General features: G+C 56.4%; 1 protein-coding gene across 1 annotated transcript in view; it reads right to left on the bottom strand.

Annotated features, from left to right (window-relative positions):
- Window positions 1-4,552: 4,552 nt before the first annotated feature.
- TLK2 (tousled like kinase 2) overlaps window positions 4,553-20,071 on the bottom strand; it is an 83,920-nt gene continuing 68,401 nt past the window's right edge. The window contains exons 16-21 of the mRNA XM_008073173.2: window positions 18,350-18,439; window positions 14,133-14,302; window positions 12,982-13,120; window positions 8,887-8,998; window positions 7,699-7,806; window positions 4,553-4,726 (exon numbers count right to left, since the gene is read on the bottom strand). Coding sequence (XP_008071364.1) covers window positions 4,553-4,726; window positions 7,699-7,806; window positions 8,887-8,998; window positions 12,982-13,120; window positions 14,133-14,302; window positions 18,350-18,439 — 793 coding nt within the window. The remainder of the gene's footprint in view (window positions 4,727-7,698; window positions 7,807-8,886; window positions 8,999-12,981; window positions 13,121-14,132; window positions 14,303-18,349; window positions 18,440-20,071) is intronic.

Below are 20,071 nucleotides of genomic sequence, written 5' to 3'. Positions count from 1 at the left end.
GGCTGGGGGAGGCCGAACGGCAACTTCTCGGCCCCCAGCAGGGCAGGCCCAGACGGCTCAGGGACCTGTGGCCAGAGTCCCCAGGCCATGCCCCTTCCCACCTAGGCTCAGGCCCCCGGGACAGAGGCAAGGCGGCTGCCCAGACTGGGGGACTTCCTTTTCCTTCTTTTCTGGAGTCAGAGTCGCACTCCGTCGCCCAGGCTGGAGGGTGGGGGCGTGCTCACGGCCACCGCAGGCTTGACCTTCTGGGCTCAGGTGATCTTTCCGCCTCAGCTTTCCAAGGAGCTGGAACCACAGGCACAAGCCGCCATGTCTGGCTAACTTTTTAAATTTAGTGTACAGACGAGGCCTCGCCAAGTGGCCCAGGCTGGCCTCGGACTCCTGGGTTCAGGCGATCCTCTTGCCTCGGCCCCCCAAAGTGCTGGGGTGACAGACACGAACCACCGTGCCCAGCCGGCCTGGTGGGCTTTCCAAGCAGGTCTCCAGGGTCTCCAGGCCAAGACAGGAGGGGGCAGGAGCCTTCACACAGTGGCCTCTGCCCAGAGGGCCCTCAGAGAAGCCAGGCAGTTCCAAGCTGCCAGTCGCCTCCCTGTCCCTCTGGCTCCGCCCGCTGCGGGTCACCAGAGTCCTCTGGCCTCCCTCTCCTCATTGAAAGTAAGCAAGCAGGCCGGGCTCGGCGGGTCAGCCTGTGATCGCGCGCCTTGGGAGGCTGAGGTGAGGGGATGGCCTGAGCCCGCAGGTTCGAGACCCGCCTCGGCAACTTGGCGAGCCCTCGTCTCTACAATAAAAATCAAAAATCAGCCGGGCGTGGTAGCGCACGCCTGTAGTTCTGGCTCCTCGGAAGGCTGAGGCGGAAGGAACGCCTGAGCCCAGTAGGCTGAGGCTGCAGGGGCCATGAGCGTGCCGCTGCGCTCCGGCCTGGGTGACAGTAAGACTCCGACTCAAAAAAAAGAAAAAAGAAAGCGAGCAACCAGGAGCAGTGGCTCATCTACTCGGGAGGCTGAGCTGGGAAGACTGCTTGAGCCCAGGAGCTCATGACCAACCTGGGCAACATGGTGAAACCCTGTCTCCACAAATGAATACAAAAGTTAGCTAGACGTGGTGGTGCACACCTGTGGCCCCCGCTGCTCAGGAGGCCAAGGCAGGAGGATCGCTTGAGCCCAGGAGGTCGGGGTGGGGAGCAGCTCCAGCCTCACTGGAGCCGGGCCGCAAGGCCTGGGGTGAAGCTGCTCTGCCGACGCGTGATGAAGCCTCTGCCTGCTGGGTCAGCCCTCGCTGCGGCTCGGCAGCCTGGGGTGGGAGAGAAGGCGGCACTGGGGGCCTCTGGCTGGCGGCCCCCCACGCCCCGCCGGAGCCGGCTCCAGCTGCCCTCTTAGCCCTGGCACGGGGCTCCAGCCCCCGCACGCACGCGCCCCTTGGGCTCCGCCCCTCTGACTCCGGCCTGGCTGGTCCCCAGGCAGCACAATGGTGCTCTTGTCTCCTGGCCCCACCGGCCTGGCCGCTCCGGGCCGGCCAGTCTTCCCAGCCTCGGGCAGGGCCCACCCGTCAGGCATCTCGGCCTCCACCCCAGACCCCTCAGGGGAAAGGCCATGTGGCCGCCTGTGGCTGTGAGAGGTCAGAGGTGGCCGAGGTGAGCAGCTTCGCCAGGCAGCGTCTCAGGCTGGCCTCACTCCTGTTCTCAAGCCGCCCCCGCCTCGGCCTCCCGAGGCACCGGGACTGCAGTGTGAGCCGCCCCATCCCCACGACGCGCCAGCCCTGTGTGTGTCCACCCCTGACCCCCCCAGCGCGAGGAGCTGCCACTGAAGCCTGCTGAGGCGGGGCTGGAGGCCAGGCCTACCTTCGAAGCCGGCTCCCCTGCTCTGTGATTGAATGAAGACAGAGGGCTTGGGCAGGTGGAGGGACGGAGAGGCAGGGAGGAAGGAGGCTCAGGAAGAGGCCTGGACTCCAGCCCCGCCTCGGCAGGCTTCAGCGGCAGCTCCTGGCGCTGGGGGAGTCGGGAGTGGACACACACGGGGCCCATGAGCCGGCCATGGGGCCTGCAGAGAGGCTGGGTCGGGGGCTTGGGCTGGCTCTGGGATCCCACAGACCCCCAGGTTGGAGAGAGCAGCTTCCTGAAGTAAGAAGCAATGCTCCCTGCAGGCTGTTCTCGGCAGGAGTGGGGCGGCTCCCACGTCTATGCTGGTGTGTCGGGCGGCCCCCAGCACACCCCATGGCCCTCGGCCAGCCCTCCCTCCCTCCCGGGCTGGGTCCACAGTGGTCTCCCCACCGGCAAGTGGGGTCCTTGGCGATCTGAGGCGCAAGGTGCTGCAGGCCACACCTCCCTCCCGCCCACCCGCAGTGCCCCCGTGACAGCCCGCATGGCTGGGCCCTGCCTGCGGCTGGGAAACCCCCCTCAAAACGGATGTGAATGCCTTCCTCCCCTGCCCCACTAGGTAAGGCCACGAATGTCTGGCGGGGCCTAGCTGCAAATTCAGATGCATCGTAACTGTCCATCAGCATCGTGGCAATAAGGTGCTCTTCTTGGAACCTGCGAAACCCGTCTCGACAGTATGTCGTGGAAGAGACCGCTCAGTGGCCTTGCGACTGACTCCTGGTCTCTGCCTGCGGCCGTGGCACACCCTCTGGGCTTGTGCAGCCCAAGGAGGTCCTGCCTCCCTTGCCTGAGTCCAGGAGGCTCTAACCCGGCCTTAACCAAGACAGGGGATAGGGACCCTCTCTTGGGACGGGAAGGAGGGCAGGGGGCAGAGGACAGTCCTGAAGCTGCACCCGGAAGCCCCTGGAAAGAGGCAGGAGGGAAGGGGAGGGCTGGAAGACGCAGCACTTTTCAGCCTTAAATGAAAGCTGCTAAATTAAAGAAAATCAGGAGGCTGAGTGGATTGCCTGAGCCCATAGGTTCGAGACCCATCCAGGCAATTTGGTGAGACCTCATCTCTACAATAAATCAAAAAATCAGCCGGGCGTGGTGGTGCATACCTGTAATTCCGGCTACTTGGAAGGCTGAGGCGGAAGGATCGCCAGAGCCCAGCGGGTCGAGGCTGCAGTGGCCGGGAGCGGCCACTGCACTCCAGTCTGGGCGACAGAGTGATTCTCCGACTCAAAAAAAAAAAAAAAAAATCATGAGAAGGCAATGACCGAGTCTGCACGTGCCTCCTCAGCACAGCGTGGCGAGGTCCTGCGTGGCTGCTTGAAGGCCACACGTGAGTCTGTGTGAGCATCCATGTCAGCACACATGCAGTGGCAGCACCGGACAGTGGGCGAGGCCGAGAGGCCGGCTCCCTCCAGACCCCCCGCGGCGACCCCCGCCCACGGCTCCCCAGTGTGAAGGGCTCTGTCCCAGGGATGGGAGACAGGCAGGCCCACTAGGCAAGCGGAGGCCCTGGGAGACACAGCTCGGGGATGTTCTGCACGTCCGCCCGCTGGGGCCAAGGGATCCCGGAGCCCCCTCCCTCCCGCCTTGCCAGGACGGCATCTCTCAGCAACAGCCATGTCTTACCAAGCGAGTTCTCCAAGAACGTTCCCACTTGGACAGCCGGCTTCGCTGACTGAGGCCACGACTGCAAGTCGCTGATGCGCCTCCCAGCGCGAGTCAGGCCAGAGTCCAGCGGTCGGGAAGGCCACCTCTTGCCAGAGGTCCAGGAGCCTGCACTGGCTGGGTCTTCTTGGGCAGCCGCCAAGGCCCGCGGGCTCCTGACCCAGCACCGCCCGCCAGCTCGGCCGCCTGTGGACATTCAGAGAACCCAGAGGACTGCATGGACAGATGAACCTTTATTTAAAAAAATAGCACTTCAAATAAATTAAAAGGGACAACCGTCAAGTGTTCAATTGTGAAGAGAGTTGAGGTCTGGAGCCTCCACCTCGTCCTGTCCACGCGGAACCTGCCCACCTGCGCCTGCCCCCACCGAGCCACGAGGACGACAGGAGGGCGAGGAGGCCGTGGCCTCCGACTGGAATGGACGCTGCCACGCGCTTCTGACCTGGGCTTCGCCTTATGACCAAGCGGTTCTTCCAAAATAAAGGGGGGAGCTGCATGGTTTAAAAATTGAAAGTACTCAGGGATAAAACACTAACTCTAGTGCCTGTAACGGGCAATAGCAACTTTTTCCTCCGAAGTCAAACACCATCCCCAGCCGAGCCTCTGTGCTACAAGCCTGTCAGGAGATGTCACCTAAGCTTTATTAAAAGAAAAGAACAAGTTTAAATATAGACACTGGACTAGCCCAGTCTGTGTTTCAAGTCCACATTCTTCATCTGGAGCACTGCGTCAGGGACCCCCGAGTCTGTGTGGTTCAAGCCCACCGCACGTGGAACCAGTGTGTCTCCGAGTTTCCCTCGCTCAGAGCAGCCATGTCGTGCTGTCGCCGCTGCAGCCGTGGGCGGCCTCCCTGCGGGGCCGAGCCGGCCCCAGGCCCCTCCGAGAGTCGCTGCCGCCATGCTCGATGGATGGAAAGCGGGGAGGAAAGCACCAGGGGCAGGGCCGGGTCGCCTGGCCCCGCACGTGCCAGCGCGAAGCCCTCTGTCCACTGTGTGCCTGACAGTCTGCGGCCCGGCGGCCTCAATTCGAGGAGCTGTTGTTGGACGCCCCTGAGGTGGACGCGATGGCCGCTCCGGCCGGGCTGCTCGTGGACACCGACTTGCGGATGTGCGGCAGCAGGTAGGGGTCGCAGGCCAGCTGCTGCACGTCGATGCGGTCCTCCTTCCGGTAGGCCAGGCACCGCCGGATGAATGCCTGCGGAGGACAGCCGTGAGGGTGGCGCGGCCCCGGCGCCCCGAGGGAGCCCGGCCCAAGCCCGGTCTCCCCAGGGAGGAACGCCGAGACCCAGGCGGCCGGGGAGGCCCGCAGCAGCGCCTGTGCCCCGGCCCTTCCCGGACGGAGGGCCCGGCCAGCCCCAGGCGCAGGCGGCCCCAGGCTGCGCCTTCCGCAGAGCCCCAGGACCCGCAGAGGGCCAGACCGCCTGGTGGCTCGAGCGGGGCCGTGGGCCTCTGGGCCTCGCTTCTAGTGCACGGCCTGGGGAGCGTCTCGGGAAGCGCAAGCCTGGTGTCTGAGAGGCGGCTGCCGTGGCTCGCAGACAGTGCTGTGACACGACCTCCCAAGGCCCCATTTCTCCCAAGAGGCCACAGCGGCTGACCAGGTAAAGCCCTAGGGGCAGGGGGTCTGAACAAGTCGCCCAGGCCTGAGCGCTCTGCACCAGGCACAGCGTGGGCCTTCCACCCACTGCCAGGGCTGGGCATCCTCTGCAGGAGGCAGGGAGGCTACACGGTGCCAGCCTCGGCAGCTCGGAACCCGCAGGCCCTTCCAGAGACTGTCTGCCTCCTGCCTCCTGCTCCCGTCCTAGCTGGACAGTTCTCTGTAACCAAAGCTGCAACACACACATTTTAATCGATGAATCGGTTTTCGGAAACCTGCCGCATCACCCCCACAAAAAGCCGGCATTTCACACTCAGGAGACAGGGACATGTCAGCGGCAGGAGGCCTGTGGACCAGTAAATGTGGCCTCTGGGGGGTTGCTGGGAGCTGTGGGGGCAGGGCAGGGGCACATGGAAACTTGCACTTTCTGTGCCGTTTTGCTGGCAACCTACAACTGCTCCACAAGGCAAAATCTATTAGAAGCTGAAAACATGAACTAGGTGGTGGGTTTTCTGTCTTCTTGACCCCATGTTAAGGTGGCAAAACATGGCAGTATAATGACACTGCAGGATCTTGATACATTGGCTTGGCTAAAGCATGTGGAAGATTAAAAACAAATTCACAGAAATGAACACAATGATCTTTGGCCCTTAAAAACGAGCCTTTTGCCAGGCCCGGTGGCTCAGGCCTGGGGTCCCAGCTACTTGGGAGGCTGAGGCAGGAGGGTTGCTTGAGCCCAGGAGGTCGAGGCTGCAGTGAGCTTTGACAGTGACCCTGGACTCCGGCCTGGACATCAGTGAAAGACTCTGTCTCTAAAAAATAAAATAAAGACAAATGAGCTGTTCAAGCTGAGCGTGGTGGCGCATGCCTGTGATTCCAGCTACTCAGGAGGTGGGAGGATCGCTCGAGGCCAGGAGCTCGAGACCAGCCCGGGCAACTCAGCAAGACCCTGGTTCTTGAATGACAGCAGCAAAGCCCTTCCTGGGGAAGGATGTGGAGCCGGAAGGACGCTGGCTGCCTGGATCGCTCGAGGCCAGGAGCTCGAGACCAGCCCGGGCAACTCAGCAAGACCCTGGTTCTTGAATGACGGCAGCAAAGCCCTTCCTGGGGAAGGATGTGGAGCTGGAAGGACGCTGGCTGCCTGGGGCTGGCTGCCGGTTTATGCCGAGTCTTGCCCCACTGAGCTAGCTGGCGGGGTCTCCCCACAGCCCTCACGGAGCCCGCAGCTGCTCGCCCTCTGGCTGCCCCTGCCGAGGCCCCACCTGCTCAGGCGACTGCTGGGCTCCTCCACATCTGTACGTGCTCCGCCCTGTTCGGGGCCCCCGCACCCACACACACGGGAGAGGCCGGCGCCCCCAGTCTGCCTGACCGTCCTCCCGGCAGCTGTGGCTACCTGAGCTGTACCCGCGCTTACTTCAGCTTCCTCAAGGGCAGGGCACGAACTGTGTGCTCTGCTGCCCCCGCTGACAGCAGAGTCTGGCGTGCCCCAGGCCCTCAGCATGTCTCAGGGTGTGTGCTGAGGCCGGGACAGTCTGCAGGAAGACTGGCGAGAACTTTCCGGCAAGTCCACCTCACAGTCTCTGAAATGTAGGGAACGTTTGTTCTCCTATTTATTGAAGAGCACCAGTTTCTTCGTTTTTTGAGTTGGGATCTCACACTGCTGCCCCGGCTGGAGTGCAGTGGTACAGTCACAGTTCACTGCAGCCTCGACCTCTTGGGCTCAGGCAACCCTCCTGCCTCAGCCTCCTGAGTAGCTGGGACTACAGGTGTGCACCACCACGCCTGGCTGATTTTTTTTGCTTGTTTGTAGAGATGAGGTCGCTCTATGTAGCCCAGGCTGGTCTCGAACTCCTGGGTTCGAGCGAGCCTCCCGCCTCTGCCTCCCAAAGTGCTGGGATGACAGGCATGAGCCACTGAGTCTGGCCTAAAATTTGACAAATGTCATATAAAGACACCATCTCAAAAGACCTGACAGGTGAGGAGAGACGAACCTCAATCAGGCAACCCATTCGAGTCCCCGGTGGCGGCTCCAGTGGGCCGTGGTGTGGGCGCCAGGGCTGCCACGGAAGCTGCCAAGGGCTAGGCACTGCCAGGCCACCTGGAACCCACAGCCGCCGTGTTTCTTCTGATGAGACGAGGTCTCACTAGGTTGGCGAGGCAGAACTTGAACTCTTGGGCTCAAGGGATGCTCCCGCCTTGCCCTCCCAGGTCGCTGGAGCTAGGGGCGCACACCACCACACCTGACGACTACCGCCTTTCAAGGAAGGGGCTTGGGTCTTTGTTTTAGGACGAGCAAAAGCAGGCTGGGAGGGTTCCGTCCGCCTGCCAGAGTGACACCGGTGCTGAGGGCACAGGCAACAGCCTGATCAGCCCAAGGCTCCACAGCCCAGCACACCAGCCTCTCAGCCTCTCCGCGACAGTCAGGAGCCCGCATGCCTGGGCACACGGTCTCAGGCTGCTGCTCCGGGACGGGGAGGCGTCCGGACAGGCCGGCTGTCCCACTGAATCCTCCACCCATGACTACTCCAGGCCCAGGAAGCCGCGGGGCTCCGCAGCCAGGGCGCAGCGCCTACCTTGGCTTCAGGCGTGGCCACCGGCTTTGGCGGGAACTGCACCTCAGTAGCTTTCAGAATCGTGTTCTCCTGCAGAATGTCTTGCTGGGATTGGTTGTGGCCGAAAGGCTGGCGCACAAGAACACAAGAGGTGAGATGGCCCTGCGCTTCCTCCCCGTCAGCTCTGGGACCGCAGTGCGGCTGTAGATGGGGGCGCAGGGGTGGACGTGCAGGACACCCTTCCCCACACTCGGGCTCTGGCCTGTGTTCTTGAGTCCAGACCCAAGAGCACCTGGAGCTCACATGCCTGTGCCCGGCCCAGCTCCAGTTCCCCAGCCTAACACTGCCGAGCCTGGCTCACAGCGAGGAGGAGCAGGAGTCGGCGCGGCCTCCAGGAGAGGCGTGGGCCCGGGGGATGCGCTTTGGGCCCCCGGCCGCCCTGAGACCAGACCGACACAGGTGGAGGAGTGGCCATCTCCTGCTAGACTGCCGGCTCTTGGCCCACTCTGCGGTGCTCCCCGAGACCCCACAGACCCTTCTAGAGGACCTTGACCAGCACTGTCAGCAGCAAGTCCACATCGCCAGAGGCCCATCGGTCCTGAGGCATCTCCCTGTCTAGAGCGAAGACCGGGGGCCACGGGGAGGGGAGGGACCGCTGTCACCTGCACGGGAGCCTGACCTCAGGAGGGCAGCACAATGCTCCAGCCTGGAGGTGACAGGCCCGCTGGGGACACGGGACACGCAGGCAGGCCGGCAGCCGTGTGGGAACTCGCCCAACTGGAAGTCGTGTTCCCAGGGAAGTGCCACCACGGCCGCTCGTCAGGGCACTCTGCCCTGGGCTGTGACCTGTCCACCCGGCACGCCACCCTGATCAAGTGTCCTGACGCCATCTCCTGGCACGGAGATGGCGTGCTTTCCCGAGCAGTGGCGCCACCCATGGGTGGCGGGAGGCAGTGTCTGGGATGTGTGAGCTTCAGTCCCTGGGGAGGACTGCCTGCTTCACATCATCAGAACCGAAGCCTGTCTGGACCCCCGAGAAGCACTTGGAGCCCAGCGGGATGCGCTGAGCGCTGGGCGAGCCCGCTGTGCACACGGCTGGCGCGCCCCAGGCTGCGAGTCCTCGACTGCCTCCCCAGACTAACCCCCCGCACAGCACTGTGGCCACAGGCCTGCCGGGAGGAGCCGGGCTGCCCTCAGTTCCAGCCTCACCTTCCTTCCGTAGAGACACTGGTAGAAGATCACGCCCACCGACCAGACGTCGACTTTATTTGAGATCTTTGGTGGCTCCTTCCCAACCACGAAACACTCTGGTGGTAAATACCTGGGACAAGAGAGGCAGGTGACCATGCAGGACAGGCTTGGAAGACAAAGGCTCAACAGAGCACCTGCATTTTAGCAGTCAGCTCAGACCTGCATGGGAAGTCCATGCAAAGACTCCACCTCAGGGAGGCAGGTGTCCTCCAAGGTGTGCCTCAGCTTCCTGGGCAGTGACTCTCACTAGTCCTGCCTCCTTCATGCCAGCCTCCGTTCCAGGCTGTGCCTCATGTAAGTGTCACCCAACAAGCTTTTAAAGGGGGCTTGGGGGCACAGGAGAAGTGCACCTCTTCCACAACGGCTTCACCAGCAAATGCTGGCATACAAGTAGAAATGGTGTCAGTTCTTTCATGTTGCCTAAGTAGGCAGAAATAAATATGTAATCAATGTCTTAGAAGTCCACATGGATTTGAATCCAGCACAGATCTCTGAGGAATGAGGTTACCCTTCCTTCTGGTGGCCTCGTTTGGAAATCTGGACTGGAAATAACTCCAATATACAATAAAGAATGACATTAAAGTTCAAATTATCAGAGGAATTTTTTTTTTGAGGGGAGAGGATCTTGCTATGTTGCCCAGGCTTGGGAACTCCTGGGCTCAAGCGATCATCCTGCCTCAGTTCCCAAGCAGCTGGGATTATAAGCATGAGCCATTGCGTCCAGCGTAGAAGATACTTCCTGTTTTAAGGGTGACCAGGGACTTACTGGAAGACTAACAGATCATGTAGCAAAAGTCAAACAGACCAGTTGTTAGAACAACTCAACCCACATCTAAATTCCTTCTCTCCCTACTGCTGGTCTCTAAGGAAACAAGATGATAGCTAGCCCCAGCAAATTGCATGGTGTGGAAGACAACAAGTACCTCTAGGCATTTAGGAAACTAAATGAATATGTCTGGAGTCTCAGCCAGGGCACCGGTGGAATGCAGAATTCTAAAGATAACAGATAGATTTCGGGCTAGCAAAATCAATTCCGTGGTAAGCTCTTTATTTTGGACCCTACTGGCTCTTGGTACAGAAATCTAAACTTACACAGGAGATGAGAGGCAGAAACGTCCTCTGTGTCTCCATCTCCAGCAAATTGAGTTCAGATCTGCTTGCTTTTGTTTTTTAAGGAGTTTAGTTTCATATTCATGTGTCTCATTTATTATTCTTATAAGACACCTTTGGATGATTAAGACATTTGGCTTGGTGAGACCTCATCTCTACAATAAAAATTAAAAATTAGCTGGACGTGGTAGCACGCGCCTGTAATTCTGGCTACGCAGAAGGCTGAGGCGGAAGGATCGCCAGAGTGCAGCAGGTGGAGGCTGCGGTGGTCGGGAGTGGCCACGGCACTCCAGTCTGGGCGACAGAGTGAGACTCCAACTCAAAACAAAACAAAGCAAAACAAAAACAACAAAAAAAGACATTTGGCTAGATTATTATTTCACAATGAAAACTACTGGCAGAAACATGTATTGACAAATGAAATATGGGTACAGAACCCACTAAGAGAGAAACAAAGGCAAAGAAACAAAAACAAAGAAAAAATAGGTAGGGTGCAGTAGACCACACCTGTAATCCCACCACTTTGGGAGGCAGAGGCAGGAGGATTCCCTGAGTCCAGGGATTCAAGACCAGCCTGGGCAACATAGTGAGACCTTGTCTCTACAAATAATTAGCTGGGCATGGCGGTGCATGCCTGTACTCCCAGCTACTTGAGGAGGCTGAGGCAGAAGGACTGCTTGAGCCCAGGTTGGGGCGGCAGTAAGCTGTGATCATGTCACTGCACTCCAGCCTGCGTGACAGAGCAAGATGCTGCCACTCCAGAAAAAAGAAAAGATCTATCTATAGTTATGAACCCTAGTTTTCATAGCTCTCGATTTTTCAATAAACATAAATGTGATCTTGGATAAGTATCAAATATAACCTTAATTCTAAATATATTTATATGACATTTTGTGGTGGTGGTGGTGGGGAGCACAGGGGTTGTTGAACTCACTCAAGTGCAGAGAAATGACTTATCAAGGTTTTCAGGATATAAAAGGCACTGTCACGTGACAGCACGAGTCTAGCAAATCACATACTAGGGCTCAGATTCACAGTCTCAGTGTCTCTATCTGCAAATGAACAAAACTAATTCTTCACCCAACGAATATGGAAAATAACAAGCATTCTAATTTCCTATCAAAGACTTTGGGAAAGAGAGTGAAAACAGTTCTGTGGTGCTACACTAAATTGTGGTAAAAAAAAACACAGTGGCATATCCCACCACAATGAAAGTCCCCAGGCAGAAAAGTGCCTCACACAGCACAGACTATGGGCCACTTCTTTAAAATAAGTATTAGATGCAGAAGAATTCTGGAACGACCAAATACTGGGAATGGTCACTTAGAATTGTTTCATCCTCCTGGCTTCTCTCTCTCTGGGTCATCCTAAGAGGACAGTACACTGAGGACGATCACGACATCTTTCTTTCTTTCTTTCTTTGTTTTTTGAATTGGAGTCTCACTTTGTCGCCCAGGCTGGAGTGCCGTGGCACACTCATGGCCACCCTAGCATTGACCTGCTGGGCTCTGGTGAGCCTTCCACCTCAGCCTTCCAAGTAGCCAGAACTACAGGCGCGCACTACCACGTCCGGCTAATTTTTTAATTTATTGTATAGATGAGGTCTCACCAAGTTGCCTGGGCTGGTCTCGAACCCACAGGCTCAGGCAATTGACTTGCCTCGCCTCCCAAAGTGCTGGGATTACAGGCTGAGCCTGGTCGATCATGACATCTTTCTACCAACGTGGGGACCCTACACACCTTCCGAGAAACGGCTAAGACTGGATTTTCTCAGAAGGCCCCCTCATCATACACTTCATGACAAACAATCTCAAATCTAATCTAAGTAAAAGAACATCAGAAGGAAGTCCCAAGGAGACACCACCCAGCTTCGATGATTTGACACCAACCTGCTCCCTGCCCCCGCCCCAGATTCCTTTGAAGAAATCCCAAATGTCACATAATTCTTATTTAAATTCCAGTGACCAGATTTTTATAGCTAAGCAAACATAGCACTTGGTAGCAATCAGATAACTATTTTGATGTGAAAATACCGCACCTTTTAAACAGAACAAGCTATCAGATGCAAAGCTCGAATCCAAGTTCCAGTGACCACATGGAGCGGAGGGCAGACCGCTGGCAGCTCTCAAGAGCAAGGGCGTCACTTAGTGGCCACCAGGGGGAAGAAACACTAAAAGCAGCTTCTGTTGTGAACCTAGACTTTCAGAGCTCTCATTTCGGAACTGACTTTGCAGCAGGCACCGTCTCCAGGACCTCCGGAAGCAGGGCTGAGCCCGGGTGCTGGTGATGCGCTGCCTCCAGCCTCAGCTGCCAAAGACAAGCGGCCTGACCCCCAGGCCTGGGTGTGTCGCGCCTGCGATTTTTCCCACAGGGCAGCGGTCCAGGCACCCTTCCTGGTTCTCACTGACAAAAGCAAGAGGTAGCAGGAGGCCGTCGCAGAGCTGCAGGCAGAGCTCGCTGGGGCAGTCGGTGGTGAGGGGTGGCACCTCAAGGACACTCGGGAGTGGCCAGTGGCCATGGACAGTGCCTGGGCAGATGCCACAGGAGGCTGCGGTCTCCACCCTGAGCCTCACAGCTCCCTAGCTCTTGAGAGTCCAGTGCCTGCAGGCAACTCTCGAACCCTCTCCCCTGCCACCCACGAGAAGACCTGCAACTGTGCCCGGAGGCGCCGGGGCCGCTCTCTCCACACACTGCAGGAGCAGCCTTGGCCTCCATGGACAGTGGGGCCGGCTCCGTGGCGGAATCACCAGCCGCGAACCCCAGGCCACACCAAGGTGCTTGTTCTCAAGGGTTTGCAAGAAAGGAAAGAAAAACCAAGGCAATCAAGGTGAACACAGAGGCCAGTGCTGACTGCGACGGGTTGGGGAGCAGCTGGCTCTGGCCTCCGGCAGAGGGGTGAGTGGCTCCTGACACCTGGTGCAGCCAGGCCTCGGGAACACCTACCAGTAAGTGCCAGCACCCTGCGACGTGAGCTCCATGCCGTCCACTGAGTTGTAGCTGTCGTCATCCATGATCTTGGAAAGACCAAAATCTGTAATTTTTATCTCTCCACACGCTGTACCATTTACTAAGAGAATATTACCTGAAAGATAAAAACCGTCATGAGCAGGCAGGCACTTACTGGCTAGAAAAAAATCCAAGCAGGGACAGACGAGGCCAGGATGGCGGAGCTCACACTCCTCACGCAATCCATACGGCCTGGCCAATAGGCGACCTGGACACGGGGCGGGCAGGGCCCTCGGCGTCTGCCAGAAGCTTCCACATCCAAGAATCTTCTGCTCCATGTGCAGAACCAGCACTACAAGCTCTGGAAATAAAAACTGGTGGCCCAAGCGCAGTATCTCTTGTTCCACTGGCCCAAGTGAAAGGAGCTTCTCTGGACTTTCTGAGGACTCTCAACCCCTCAGTTTAGACAGCAGTTGGGGGCGGTCAGAGCGGACAGACAAGGTCTTGGAGCTCTGCGCTGCACTCACATGGGCCCGCTTCGAAAAGCAGCTGCACTACCGATGAACTTTTAGTTACCCGGGTGCAGCAGACCACTGAGGAAAAGTCGAGAGTGAGACTCACACGCATTGCCGGAAGCGTCAAGCAAGGCAGGGGCAACCGTCTCCCAACATCCGGGCTGAACGCCCGCCCGCTTCTAGAAACAGCTGAGGGCAACAGCGAAAGGCCCCCGCACCCACTCTCTGCGGCAGACCAGCCAGACTAGAGGACGGCCATCCCGGAAGACGAGAAGCTGCCGGAGCCTCGAGAGCCAGGAGGCACGGTGCGGAACAAGCTGTGCCATGGCGGCCCCTGCCAAGCTGCGACGCAGGGCCCTGCAGTGTGGGGCGAGGGACAGGAGGAGACCAAAGGTGGCTGCCAGAACAGTCCTGTCTGAACTGGGCGGACGCCCTGAATGGCCCTGGCCCTGAGACCGAGCAGTGCTTCCCCGGCGCCTCGCAACCCGTCTCCTGGGTCAGGGCGCCGGCCGGGACTTCTCACACCTGCCGGGCAGCCTCATGTCAGATGTCACCAGGCCCTTCCTGGCTGCTGCAACATTCTCTCACTTCATCAAACTGAAAGCCACCAAGATGCCCAAGGGTCAGACATACCTGGTTTGAGGTCATAGTGGATGATAGGAGGTTTGATTTCATTTAAGTACTTTAAAGCGTTCACAATCTGCATGATGATGGACCGGGCCTCTTTCTCCGACATTAACTTGTGCTGCTTCAGGTAGAAGTCCAGGTCATTCCCCTCACAGTATTCTAACACTGTGCAGAACCTGAGGACCAAGGGACAGGTGCGTCACCAAGGAGTAGCAACAGCCAGTGGAGACGCCGGGCCCAGCCCCTGTGAACGTCCAAGGGAAGAAGCCCCTCCCTCCCTTCTGTGTTCCATGCCAGTGCTGGCCCGAGTGGTTCACACCAGGAACCGCACCCTCCCCACCGAGTCCTTGGGCTCCAGCTCGCCAGGGCTGCTTCCTGTGGACATGGGCAGGGGCTGGCGTGTGCTGGGGCCAGGGCTCTTCTAGGAAGGGACTCCAGCCCCCCCCCCCCGTCACGCATCATGTCTGGACAGCCAGGCTGTGATCCATTCTGCAATTCTCACTGCACCCACGCTTTGCAGAGAACCCTGGCTGCTGAGGGCAAGGAGAACCTAGGGCTTGCCAGGTCCTGGGAGCTGCCTGTCTGCACCATCCCCTGGTTACATGACCACTCTCTCTGACACAGGTGTAGACAGGTGTGTACCAGTGCAGGATCTCTGGTTCTAACAAGCGTGTCATTACAGGGATCGGCCTTCTTGTTTCACTTAGGCGAACACGTCACACAGGCCCACACATGCAACCACGCCATCTGTGGCACTGCGGGCCACGTGGCTGCCTTCTAAGGCATCACAGCCTGAAGATGTATGTCCTCAGCTGTCTTAGTGTCCCCGAGAGAGGGGCATCTTTGGGAACCATTTTAAGTTGTGACAATGTGGGTGTGTCAGAGTCTGCTAGGAAATAACCACCTGAGTATTTAAAACCGAGGCTTTCATTCTGGGAACTGACCACACAGGTGAAGGAAGAAGAAAAGCTGGCCAGTGAGGCACTCAGAGACCATGGACAGCAGGAAGCCATCGCGCCCTGAGGCCAGAGGGCGGATGGTGCAACCAAGCCCAGGGTCCCCGGGGAAGCTGCAACCCCCAGCTCTGTGTCCCCACTGGCTGAGCCCAGTCGCTTCATCAGACACAGGAGCCTGTCGAGCAACCATCAGGGCTGTCCCACCTCGCTGCGGAACAGGGCTGAGGGTCCAGGAGGCAGCAGCACGGGCCACTGGGCATCGGAGGCCTTAAGAAGCACCACCACCATGCAGACACACGGTCTTGCAGACTCCTCAAGCTTACGCTTCTTTTGAAGCACAGCAGGGCACGCCAGCAGCCTACTTGAGAACAAATGTCTGAAGTTTACAGATATGTGTCCTCTGCACTCAGAGATGTCTGGTGGATCACCTACTAGCAATGTGATCACTGGAACCAATTATTTTCTTGTAATGATACTTGGCTGATAATGGAATTTTGGACATTGAGGAACTTATTTAAGACAAAAAAAAAAAATCAAAATTTTCTATCTTCCACTCTTTTTTTTTTTTTTTTTTGTGTCAGAGTCTCACTCTGTTGCCCAGGCTGGAGTGCAGGGGCACGCTCATGGCCACTGCAGCCTTGACCTGCTGGGCTCAGGCAATCCTTCCACCTCAGTCTTCCAAGTAGCTGGAACCACAGGCACGTGCCACCAGGTCGCCAGGTCTGGCTAATTTTTTTATTTATTGTAGAGACGAGGTCTTGCCAAGTTGCCCAGGTTGGTCTCAAACCCCTGGACTCATTTTCTTAATGTGTGGTAGCATGTGAAACAGTCACCAATGTGCATTGTAGGTTCATGGATGCAAGTTGTGCAACAGGAATTTTTTGGACGTCTTCCACCTGGTGTTTTTCTATTCAAGCAAACAGTGCAGTCACATTTTCTTCTATGTAATTTATTGTTCCATCTGTTGTTCAAAGACGACATGGAAGGATGCACTCATGATTCCTGGAATCTACTTCTCAACTGATCATTCCTGTCTCAGTATAGATTCCACCTCTTTATTTGCTTTCTCGTGCAATTTGGATAGAAAACGTCAAGGATACATTTCTGAAAAATCTGTGCTGGCATAAGTTTGTCCTGTTTGGCATGTGCCACCAGGTCTGGCTAATTTTTTAATTTATTGTAGAGATGCGGTCTCGCCAAGTTGCCCTGGCTGGTCTCGAACCCCTGGACTCAGGCAATGCACACACTTTGGCCTTCCAAAGTGCTGGGATTACAGGCTGAGCCTCCGAGCCCAGCCCAGAAGATCTTTTAAAAAAGATGGTTTGACTTCTTTCTGGTGAAAATCCATCATATACACAATATAACGAACAAAGTAACTCAAGAATGATAGAGAATCAATTCATTCTCACATTAGTTGAAAGTATGTATACAATTCAAAACAGATAATTCATGTCATTATATTTATCTTTGAAACAGATTTTGGACTTGAATTTCAGAGGGTCTACCTAGTGTTCAGTTGACGCCACCCTGTGGAGAACTGCCTTGGTTTCCCAATCCTGTCCTCTGTGAGGTTACTTTTCCAGGCTGCACTCCAGGCAGAACCACCTATGCTATGCCCGGGTGAGGGTCCCCCGTGAAGGGAGGAGACCCTTGAGCAGGCAGAACAGGGTTCCAAAGGGAATGACGGTCTCCTTGTGGGGTCATTTTTAAATGCGGGTGGACCATTCCTGTGTAGCCATTCCTGAGATCGCTTCTGGGTAGAAAAGACCAAACTCCTAGAATCAACTGGAAGGCTGAGGGGACTGGAGGCCACCTGGGGTGTGTTCTCTGCACAGTCCTGACTCCGACAGAGAAACGTTTCCAAAGGCTGAAACATGTCCAGCTAGACTGCTGGGTAATGCAGAGGCTCTGAGCTTACCTGCACCAGGTGACAGAATGTGGCAGTGCCCACGATTACCAAAGAGCTCAGACACATCATCTACCTTCTCTAGTCCCTGGGATCCACCCATGAAACAGAAGGCAAGACCCCGAGGCCCTCTCTAATCCCAAAGTCCTGTGGGCCTGGGAAACCTGTCTCAACATGCAGCCCTGAGTCCTGCCTTTGTGGGGCCACTGTCTTGTTCCAGGATGAAGTCACACTGCTGGTACTTCTTAAAGGGGCTTGTCAGTGTCCATCAGTCTCAAGGGCGAGCAGAAACTCTCTTGAACTGTCTACACTTGCTGGTGCATGTCCATGGCAGGCTGGTACCAACCTGGGCCAGCTTCTAAGAGCAGACTGGAATTTCTAAGAGTCTCAGGAATTTTGTGAACTGGTTATTAACTACCAGTAGGACAAACGGACAAGCAGGACACAGCACACCCATACAACGCAGTGGCATTCAGCCATGAGAAGAAGCGTTATCTGATCGGTGCTGCAAGGATGAGGCTTGAAAGCGGCAAGCTCGGCCAGGCGTAGTGGCTCAAGCCTGTAATCCCAGCACTTGGGAGGCCAAGGTGAGAGGATTACCTGAGCCCAGAGGTTCGAGACCAGCCTGGGCAACTTGGTGAGACCTTGTATCTACAGTATATCAAAAAATTAGCCAGGTGTGGTAGTACGTGCATGTCATTCTGGAAACTTGGAAGGCTGAGGCGGAAGGATTACCGAAGCCCGGCAGTCAATGCTAGGGGGCTGTGAGCATGCCACTGCCCTCCAGCCTGGGTGACAGAGGGAGACTCCAACTCCAAAGAAAAAAGCCAGAAAGCAGCATGCTCAGTGGAAGTCATGCCGACTGACCCCACTCCCACGACAGTCCGAACAGGATATCTACGGGGACAGGACAGCGGGGCTGGGGCAGGGAAGAGGGATGACAGGAAGAGGCAGGGCACTTCTTTCGAGGCCTGACCGTGTTCTGATGCTGGCTCTGGGGAGCGCACGTCTGAGAAGATGCCAAAAACACTGCACTGTACCCTTGCAATGTGTGACTCACATGGCGTGGGGTTTATAATCCAATAAAGCTGTTGCCTGGCAGCGCTGCACCAGACACAGGGAGGACGTCACCACAGGACCCCAAGGCCTGCAGGGGATCCGCGCTCGTGGTCAGCGGCCGAGGGCACAGGCCTTGGCGAGAGGCGCTGCAACCCAAACTGGACTTACAGATGGCCCTTTGCCCACATGTTAATATAGCTGCTGATTCAGAGGGTACTTCCCGGACTCAGACTTGAGCTCTAGTCCACGCACAGTCCATACTGCAGGTAGACACGACCAAGGTGAGACAGCACGGCACTTACGAGTCAGTGTCCAGTGAGAAGTAATCATACAGCTTCACTATCCGGGGGTGGTCCAGCTCCTTGTGAATCCGATACTCCCTACACGCATGCCTGTGGACAAAACGGACGATTACCAGACGGTCTTGGCTGCCTTTCAGAGTTCTCCACAATGCCCCCAGATACCCTGTCATTTCTCCACTGTTTCCACAGGTTCACTTCATTCAGGCTCACCCGAGAGCTCTTCAAGACACTCCGTCATTTCCCTAGGTTCACTCCGTTCGGGCCCACCTAGCCTCTTGTCTGACTTTTCCTCTGCTCCTATTTTCTCTACTTGGATGTACCAAGTCACTCGGGAAACAGCAGGTGCACAAATGAGGTGTGTTTTAAGCTCACTGGCCTGTCTTCAAGGTCCCAGTCTGAGTGTGTGTGTATGTGTGTGTCGCCCTTCGATGGCGTGATGTCCGTCCAGGTCGGGCTCCTACCGGTGCCCTGGCATTCCAGGAGAGCCCCCCGACCCTGCACTGGAGTGGGTAAATCATTGTCGTGCTTGTACGTATTGATCTTTCTTAGATGCACATAGAGCTCACCCTTCCTTCAGTGTTAATAGACGTGCTTTGGTCTTTATTGAGAAGTCTTTGGGAACAGAAATATGCTGTAGGAACTTAGCTCATTTATGTCATTCAACTGGCCTACGGAAAAACTGGTTTTGCTGTCAAGTTGTTTCACTTAAAGTTGCAGATTCCGGAAACCTCTTGAGGATGTCTGTGAAGCCTTTTTCTACTCTGCTTTTTATCATTATCTTATATTACTTTTTTAGAGAAGGGGTCTTGCTGTGTCGCACAGGCTAGAATGCAGTGGCACGATCACAGCTTCCATCAGCCTCGACCTCCTGGGCTCAAGCAATCCTCCTGCCTCAGCCTCCAGAGCAACAGGGACTACAGGCTTGAGCCACCATGCCTGGCTAGTTTTTTATTTTATTTTATTTTTTTGCAGAAACAGGCTCTTGCTAGAGTTTACTCCTTCTGTTTCTGTTGTTGTTGTTGAGTTGAAGTCTCACTGTTGCCCAGGTAGGAATGCAGTGGCACAATCACAACTCACTGTAGCCTCGACCTTCTGGGCTCAGGTGATCGTTCCTCCTCAGAGTTCGGAATAGCTGGAACTACAGGCGTGTGCCACCACGACCTGCTATTTAAAAAAAAATTTTGTACAGATGAGGTCTTGTGATGTTGCCCAAGTTGGTCTTGAACTCCTGGCCTCAAGTGATACTCCTGCCTCAGTCTCCCAAAGTGCTGGATTAGAGAAAAGAGCCATCATGCCCGGCCATCCTATGTACGTTTTAAAAAATTAACTACAGAACAGCCTCAGGCAAGTCCTTCAGGGCGTATTCCAGAGAAACTTGTTATTCTAGGAGGTGACAGTGCTATGCGTGTCACTGCCCCAGAAGACCCTCTGGTGGGACGAGGTGCAGAGGCAGAGGACAGAGACGGGGATGACTCTGAGCCTGAGGAGGCCTAGGCTCACGTGTGCTTGTGTCTCCACTTTTAACATAAGTTTTTTTTTTTTAATTACAAATACAAAAAAAAAAGAAGAAAAAATAGCTTATAGAATAAGAATATAAAGAAAGTATTTCAGCTGGGCTCGGTGGCTCAGCCTGTAATCCTGCGCCTTTGGGAGGCTGAGGTGAGTGGACTGCCTGAGTCCGCAGGTTCGAGACCCGCCTGGGCAACTTGGCGAGACCTCATG

The sequence above is a fragment of the Carlito syrichta genome, unplaced genomic scaffold, assembly GCF_000164805.1.
Source record: "Carlito syrichta isolate Samal-C Ts95f unplaced genomic scaffold, Tarsius_syrichta-2.0.1 Scaffold315709, whole genome shotgun sequence".
Lineage (NCBI taxonomy): Eukaryota > Metazoa > Chordata > Mammalia > Primates > Tarsiidae > Carlito > Carlito syrichta.
Note: the sequence above shows the minus strand (reverse complement) of the source record. Positions and strands in the feature narration are given on the sequence as shown.